Raw genomic sequence first — 7705 nt, 5'->3', positions numbered from 1 at the left:
AAAAGCTTGCCGGGGCCAAAAATGGCTCAGAACCATCAAACGCAGCAAAAGACTCTGCAGACTGCGAATGGCTACTCACCAGTTCCTCAGCATCTGATAGAGTATCCTTTTGTGCAACAACCTAGCACTCAGTTACGAGACTACACATCGATGGAGAGCTCTTCTGTTTCAGGCTCATACAACGGAGGCCTTGAAGATATTTTCACGGAGGAAATTCGAGGGAGGAGTTCTGAGATGCTTGAGACCGATGATATGCAGAGTTTGCTGAAGACATTTGGGATATCAGGCGGGTTTGGTCATAACGATGAGTCCTGTTACGGTTTCAGTGAGCAGTATAAAGCTCAGATAGATAAGGATTATGGGAGAGAAGGAGGTAGAGGCTCAGGGAAAGCTGTAGTTGGATGGCTTAAGCTTAAAGCTGCTCTGAGATGGGGTATTTTTATACGCAAGAAAGCTGCAGAGAGGAGGCCTCAAATTGTGGAGATCGATTAAGAAAGAAAGTAGTATTAAAATTCGGAGAGCTTTTAATTACTTTTGTACAAATTTGAAGCAATTACTCTTGTCTCAGTTCAATCCCGGTCTACAGTAGGAACTTTGCATTGTATTTGGGAATTTACAAAGTCTATCACTAGTTAATTGTTTATCTTAATCTTGCAGTCAGTTAATTGTTGAGGAGTATGTATATAAGTCGAAAGATTTCTTCACGAGTGTCTTTGTATTAACACTTTTCAAGACTATGGGTATTTTAAACTGTATAGTCTTGTAATAATACTAATTTAGCAACAAATAATTTGAAGTAATTACCAAAGTCACCATATTTCCTTATTTAAGACATTGTTATGTCGTTTTAATAACTTATAACACACAATTCCTGTGGGGAAAAAACGTACTGGTTCCAAACTGCATCAACCACGGGTAAACGTACTGGTTCCACTTTGAACTCTTCCGCGGTTTAGGGAATCTACGCTATCTATCTGAAGGGCTATTGTCTCCAACGGGCTATCTGGTGACCCGTCCACGAGTACACGTTCCTCTGAGAGTCTCATACCTCTCTGCTTGGCTATGAAATCGGCGTTGACCAAGTTAACATATACGTAGTCAGAAGAGATTGGCTCCATGATTCCCTTGATGATCTTGGCTCGTAGAAGTCTGGTGTCTAGATCGTCAGAGTCCCGTGCTGAGGCGTATGTGATTTTCACATTTTTCACACCGTCAGTTCCTTTGAGCGCTAGTTGCACTACCATTCTTCCTAAAACCTCGGCTAAAACCACATATGGTTTCAGGTCGGTTGGAACCTGCAATACGTTCTGATGTATTAAGCTTTTGCGAATAACCAATTATGAAGACAAGTAGCTATGAAACTGCATTTCTTATTCCTATTCACAAAAAATCACAGAGGAAAAGCTCTTGATTAATGAGAGAGACACTAAATGCTCTCTCTAACCAACAATAACTCATAACAGATCATATAAACTGCTACTTTTCAGTCTTAGGCTAGCTACCATAGTGCCTATAACTCGCCTCTTAGAACTCTAATTAAAGTTTCGAATGTGAGGAAGCAAAAACAAACTTGTTAGTATTTGAGCAGCAAAAGGCCAGTGCCTCACCTCAGCCGAAAACATAGGTGCATTGACTGCAGTAGCAGCAAGAAGCTCTCCTTGTCCATTCAGAGCTCCAACAACAGCTTGAGCAAGATCAGTGGAAACTCCTTCCTGTCAAAGCCAAAACATTAGCTACCGATCAGAAGAAGCGAAACAGCAAATTAAAAACCATGAATAAAAATATATTGTAACATGAATTGCGCAAACCTGAGCCTCCATGGTACTGGCTGCGAGATGAGGTATCACAGTGACCCTCTCGTGCTGCAGAATCTTTGTGTATTTCTTAAAAATATCTTCTCTGAAGAACAATTGCAGCCTGAGAAACAATACCAGAATCGAGAGCTTTCACTAACGCGTCTTCGTAGATGAGACCTCCATGAGCAACATTGACAATGCAAACTCCTTTCTTCATTTGGGCAAAGGCATTGTCTGCTAGGGTTAGCCATGTTGTTAGCTAAAGAGGCAAGTGCAAAGAAATGAAATCCGCGGTGGAGAGGGCTTCACTTAAACTGACTAAGTCAACACCAATGGCATGTGCACGGTCTGATGTGATATAGGGATCACGAGCTATGACTCGCATACCAAGGCCCTTGGCACGCCGAGCAACTTCCGTCCCAACTTTTCCCAATCCAAAAACTGCAAGGGTCTTTCTCACAAGTGATACACCCACATGCTTCTTCTTCTCCCACTCTCCTGCTTCATTAATGAAAGACAATCAGAATAGAATTCCACGAGTCAACAGTCACACTACCACACAAGCTAAGAAAAATCATCAATTTTGAAACAAGAATAGATCCAACAAGTGAAACGAAGCGTTGCAAAGCCAACTTCCAAAACAACATTATAGCTAGCTTGACTTATAGCTATGGAAAGGAAAGTAAGTTACTAACCAGAGGACGCATCAGCTTGGGCCATGGAAGCCATAAGAGCGATTGCGTGCTCAGCAGCAGCGATGGTGTTCGGCCTCGGCGCGTTGACGACCAGACATCCATAGTCCGTGGCTGCACTCAGATCCACGTTTTTGATCCCATAACCAATGCGTCCGAGAACCTTCAACCGTCCGCGAGACGATTCAAACACGTCACGACCAACTTTGGTTTCACTATGCACGATCAAAGCGTCACAGAGCGAGACCTTAGTATTCAGCTCCTCGGGGGTCATGTTATACGAGCAGTCGACATTGGCGAAATCCTCCAATAGCTTCACACTAGCCTCACCGATCTTCTCAGCAACGAGGATCGTATTAGGCTTGGATGCGACGAAGCACCGCTGAAGAAGAGTATTGCTTCGTCCGCGGGAAGGGAAAGCGACGGATGGGAATGTGAGTGGCGATCTAGTGGAGGAGATAGTCACGTTGTTGGTGGCGACGGAGATCGAGAAACATACGCCGACGGCTGACGGCATTGCTACCGGTTTTAGACAAGTGCCAGTGTGACTGACAAACCTATATACATAAAAAGGAAACTTGGAGGAAAAGTTAAAAAGTGAATCAAAGTTTTATTTGTATAACAAACAAGGGCAGGGATTGAAATAGTCAAACTTCTGTCTAATCTAAAAGGCCCATCTTTGGGTGACAATTAAGGATTGAAAAGTCAAACTTCACTAATGGGCCCGTCTAATCTAAAAGGCCCATCTTAGGGTGAGGAAGTAGGGAAACAAACAAACCAGACCAGCGTCTTCTTCTTACTTCCTTGAAACTGAATTTGATATGATTTGGTTCCGAGTGTGCATTTGATTTCTCTGCCTCTTTCGATTTCTACAGTGTCTCTATTATAAAGCCTCAATCTTGGTTCTGTCTCACTCTCTCCCTCTCTCTCTCTCTCTCTCTCTCTCTCTCTACGCGGTTCATATCCGAGCTTGGACTAACAAAGCCCTCTATTTCACCAGGTTTGGTTTCTTTGGGGTTTGTTGTAGAACTTTTGATAACCGGTAGGTTCAGAGTAGAAGCAAAATGTTGTTGATTCGTCTCTCCCGCCATAATCGATCCTCTTTTACACTTCTCACCCGCCGCCTCCACAGCGCCTCCGACCAAACAGAGTCATCCTCACGACTCCGAGACCATTACAATTTTCAACCACCGCCGCCGTTGTCTCTAGCCTCTGAAAATCATGACTTTATCCAAAAGAAGAAGAAGCCGAAGCCGCAGTACCGCCCGCCTTCGTCACTGGAAGGTGTGAAGAAGATGCACTCTGATCTTCCCTTTGATTTCCGGTTCAGTTACACGGAGAGTAGTTCAAATGTTAGGCCAATTGGTTTGAGAGAACCAAAGTATTCTCCTTTCGGTCCTCAACGCTTGGACCGGGAATGGACCGGTGTCTGTGCTCCGGCGGTTGATCCTAAGTTAGAGTCTGTGGACGGTGTGGAGGATCCGAACCTGGAAGAGAAAAGAAGGAAACTGAGGGAGAAGATCCAAGGGGCTTCACTCACTGAAGCTGAAAGGAAATTTCTTGTGGAGCTTTGTCAGAGGAACAAAACTAAAAGACAAGTCAATCTTGGTATTCATTTCTTCACTCCCTTCCTTGTTCATGTGGTTTTTTTATGGTCAGATGAATAGATGCAATCAAAATTCTCCTTAGAAATGTTTTTCTCCTTTTGTCACCAATCATGAATTGATTCTTTTGTCTCTTTTGTATACTGCTATTTCTATGTTGAGTTGTTGCTTTTGGGGTGTATGTAGGGCGAGATGGTTTGACTTACAATATGTTGAATGATATCTATAATCATTGGAAACATGCTGAAGCAGTTCGTGTCAAGTGTCTTGGAGTCCCAACTCTTGATATGAAGAACGTTATCTTCCACCTTGAGGTACCGTCTTTTATGAATCTGAAATTTCTTCTTTTGAGTATATGATTTATGTTTATCTTGTTTGTATTTTGATCCATGTAATCTAAAGAATGGCTCTTACAACCATGTTGCTTGTTGTTACAGGACAAAACGTTTGGCCAAGTAGTGTCTAAACACTCTGGTACCCTTGTGTTATATAGAGGGCGAAACTACGATCCCAAGAAAAGGCCCAGGATCCCATTGATGTTGTGGAAACCTCACGAACTAGTGTACCCTAGGTTGATTAAGACAACAATTGATGGCCTAAGCATCGAAGAGACCAAAGCTATGAGAAAGAAAGGGCTAGCAGTTCCTGCCCTAACAAAACTAGGTCCATACTTATTCCCTGTCTTTTTATTTTGAAATGCTGGTGGTATCAATATGGTTAATTACTTTTCCCTGAAATCATTTGTTTCAGCCAAGAATGGCTATTACGGTAGTCTTGTTCCGATGTTGAGAGATGCTTTCCTCGTGAGTGAATTACGGATTGATTGCTTGGGACTAGAGAGAAAGGATTACAAGAAAATTGGAGCAAAGCTTAGGGTGAGATGTTTCTTCCTGTCTCTTTCACTTCTCTTTTTTGCTGTACAGCTTCATTTTCTGGCCAAGCTTTGGAGTCCTCTTCACTGCATCAGGTTTCCTTTTAAACAAACACTAACATGTAAGTTTGTGTGAAGGATTTGGTCCTTTGCATCCTGGTGACATTCGACAAGGAGCAGGTCGTGATTTGGAGGGGTAAAGACTATAAGCCACCCAACGATGATGATGAATATTCGTCCTTCATTCATCGTGAATCTTCCATAGACACCGATTTTAAGTTGTAGCAGAGGTGCTCAAGATTCTCCAGACGAGATAACCAGAACCTAAGATGATTTAGTACTCTTGATCCGATTTGTATAGTTATATTGTGAAAGTATTTTGTGGTACTTTCTTTGACAAATTGATATAATTAATCCAAGTAGCATAGACACTGTACTTATTTGTCTCGCTAAGGAACACTAGATAGGTTGAAGAAAATGCTGATTACATTTTTTCTCTGTTTCTTCTCCTACAAGTAAATGATGTGCTACAGAAACCCCCAAACTTGGTGCTACATTTTTACAGGAGATTGAACATCGAGCAAACACCCCAAAACAGAGCAACGTCTATATTGAAATACCTCCCTAGATGATCTCTGTACCGCAGTTGTCTGTGACCCTGTGTTTAGCGTTGGTTAAGATCACATCGAGGAAATGACTTTTGCACAAGGTTCTGAGTGTTCCGAGTAGAATGCACTTGCGATGTCAAAGAAGGAATCTACCAAACCATATATGTCTTCTGATTCTGCTGCTACCTTTTCCCAAATTTCAAGCACCGATTGTGCTTAGTCTCGGTGATACTGGGCTCATTAGTTAGTTGTTTGGTCGGTGGATTGGTTAGAGAGAGTTTCTCCATTGCGTTAATGAACTTTTTGAGGTGCTTGATGTACTCAGGGTAAGTCTCGAGGTTGCAATGCCCTCCTCCCTTCACCCATAAGGGATCATACTTCTCCTTCGCCAGTTCCCATAATCGTTTCCCGTGAGACAAATCAACAATCTCATCATTTGTGCCCTGCAGCTCATCATCAGAAATCAATCAGCACAAATCAACGGAATGAAGATACAAAAATCTACAAGAAGTAAATCTTTTACATACATGTATGACAAGAACTTGGGAGTTGACATGGCGTATCTTGTCTATGTTCTGCATTAAAACATTCGAAACAAAGAGATGAGACAGGACCAGAGTAATGTACCCAACCAAAGAGGCAGTGTTTTTGTGTGTGTTTTCTTACCTTGAATATATCAAACCAGAGCGTCATTTTGACAGGATACAGGACTCTAATTCCAGAGAGAATGGCACTGTGAAGAACAACTCCTCTCAGCCTCTTTAACCGAGAAGCCATGTGCAGCGTTGGACCACTTCCTACAGATTGTCCATAGAGAATTATCTCCTCTTGCTTGATCTCATAAACAGTCCTCAAGCAATTGTAAACTGCTTCTATGTCATAATATGTGTTGAATTCAGACGGCTATAACAAAAAGAACCAGAAACATAAAAAAGTCAGAAAACAAAAACATCTGAAAATCACAATAAGGTTTTGAAATTTCAAATGATATCTTTTGTTACCTTTCCTGTTGAAGCTCCATAGCCTGAATAATCATAACTGTTTCAAATGCCATCAAAAAAAAGAAAGAAAAAAACAAAAAACCAAGTCAAACGTGAGAATCTAACAAAACCCGCTGTAAAAGCTTTGAAGTTTTTGTTCTTTTTCAGGTGTGTTTAATTTAATGATGATATACCTCATGATGTTGACGCGGAGATGAGCACGGAGCTCGATGAAGAGCTCGACCATTTGGCCAAGATCAGCGGCATTGCCATGGGAATAGAGAAGCGTGAATCTCGCAAAAGGGTGTTTCCAGAACGTGGCGACAACTTTGTTGCCGGACTTTGTGGTGAGCTGGTGGACTTCCACGTTCTTGTCCGCCGACACTCCGGCGAAGACCAGCTTCCCGGTCTCTTCATCCTTCGTTACGCCGTATGTTGCCGGCTCCGGAGGGAAGAATGCGAACTTGGCCGCCACATTTGACGTCACGTTACCCATTTAATCAAAAATCTTACAAGACAACTTCCAATGCAGAGAAAGGAGAAGAACACCAAACCTCAAAACCTCCCTCTCTCTCTCTCTCTCTCTCTCTTTGTCTAAGAAAAGAATTAAAAAAATAGTTTTTTTTGTTGTTTGCTTTTGGTGGGTTTGGGTTAACTTCTTGAGAAGTAAATTGGAAGGGAAGAAAATGGAGAGAAGGTGGAGGAGAGAAGAAGGGATCCGACCGAAGTTGGCGGGGGAAAGAAGAAGATGAGCTGTTTCTTGAGACCAATTTAATCCCTTTTTACAACTCTTCTTTCTTTTTTATTAGACTTCATTTTTTCTTTTAAGGGGTTTTTATAAAATCATAATTTAATTCTTAGATTCTTAGGATTTTAATCAATTAGGCTATGACTAGACTGGATTTTTCAAGATATTAATAGTAATGACACACAATATTTGAACCTCGTGCATAGTTTGGTAATTCTTGTGGTACACAATACAAAATAAATTCTTGGTCAAAAAGATAAATCCTATTTTATGTACCTACTAAAAAAATGCGTAAAGATTTTGTTAACTTGTGTTTCATCTTTATGTGAAGTTCATTTGTGACATATTGAAAACAAGCTTATGTTTTTGGTCGTAGACATTAAACATGCCAATCTAATACCATCAC

At 41.5% G+C, this 7705-nt stretch overlaps 3 protein-coding genes and 1 pseudogene across 3 annotated transcripts in view; 2 read left to right on the top strand and 2 right to left on the bottom strand.

Moving 5' to 3' along the window:
- Positions 1–704, top strand: part of LOC104720044 (calmodulin-binding protein 60 F-like) — a 3641-nt gene extending 2937 nt beyond the window's left edge. The window contains exon 7 of the mRNA XM_010438016.2: positions 6–704. Coding sequence (XP_010436318.1) covers positions 6–492 — 487 coding nt within the window. The 3' untranslated portion in view covers positions 493–704. The remainder of the gene's footprint in view (positions 1–5) is intronic.
- Positions 906–3005, bottom strand: LOC104720043 (annotated as a pseudogene).
- Positions 3284–5458, top strand: LOC104717087 (CRS2-associated factor 1, mitochondrial-like). Its single transcript, XM_010434610.2, has 6 exons — positions 3284–3390; positions 3489–4096; positions 4279–4406; positions 4530–4755; positions 4843–4967; positions 5102–5458. The coding sequence occupies exons 2-6, from the start codon at positions 3553–3555 to the stop codon at positions 5246–5248; spliced, it is 1170 nt and encodes a 389-aa protein (XP_010432912.1). The 5' UTR covers positions 3284–3390; positions 3489–3552; the 3' UTR covers positions 5249–5458.
- On the bottom strand, positions 5430–7339 carry LOC104717086 (protein ABHD17C-like). The gene is made up of 5 exons (XM_010434607.2): positions 6746–7339; positions 6573–6609; positions 6238–6474; positions 6099–6146; positions 5430–6014 (listed from the first exon to the last, which is right to left on the bottom strand). The coding sequence occupies exons 1-5, from the start codon at positions 7045–7047 to the stop codon at positions 5754–5756; spliced, it is 885 nt and encodes a 294-aa protein (XP_010432909.1). The 5' UTR covers positions 7048–7339; the 3' UTR covers positions 5430–5753.

The sequence above is a fragment of the Camelina sativa genome, chromosome 10 (assembly GCF_000633955.1).
Source record: "Camelina sativa cultivar DH55 chromosome 10, Cs, whole genome shotgun sequence".
Lineage (NCBI taxonomy): Eukaryota > Viridiplantae > Streptophyta > Magnoliopsida > Brassicales > Brassicaceae > Camelina > Camelina sativa.
This window is presented reverse-complemented; position numbering and strand designations above follow the sequence as displayed.

Excerpts from the sequence above, each read along its gene's own strand:
- LOC104717087 (XM_010434610.2), top strand. The coding sequence starts at position 3,553 with ATGTTGTTGATTCGTCTCTCCCGCCATAATCGATCCTCTTTTACACTT. Across the intron at positions 4,756-4,842 it reads TCCTGCCCTAACAAAACTAG|CCAAGAATGGCTATTACGGT; the intron begins GTCCATACTTAT and ends CATTTGTTTCAG. Across the intron at positions 4,968-5,101 it reads AAATTGGAGCAAAGCTTAGG|GATTTGGTCCTTTGCATCCT; the intron begins GTGAGATGTTTC and ends GTTTGTGTGAAG.
- LOC104717086 (XM_010434607.2), bottom strand. The coding sequence starts at position 7,047 with ATGGGTAACGTGACGTCAAATGTGGCGGCCAAGTTCGCATTCTTCCCT. Across the intron at positions 6,475-6,572 it reads ATGGAGCTTCAACAGGAAAG|CCGTCTGAATTCAACACATA; the intron begins GTAACAAAAGAT and ends TTTTTGTTATAG. Across the intron at positions 6,015-6,098 it reads CCCAAGTTCTTGTCATACAT|GGCACAAATGATGAGATTGT; the intron begins GTATGTAAAAGA and ends GATGAGCTGCAG.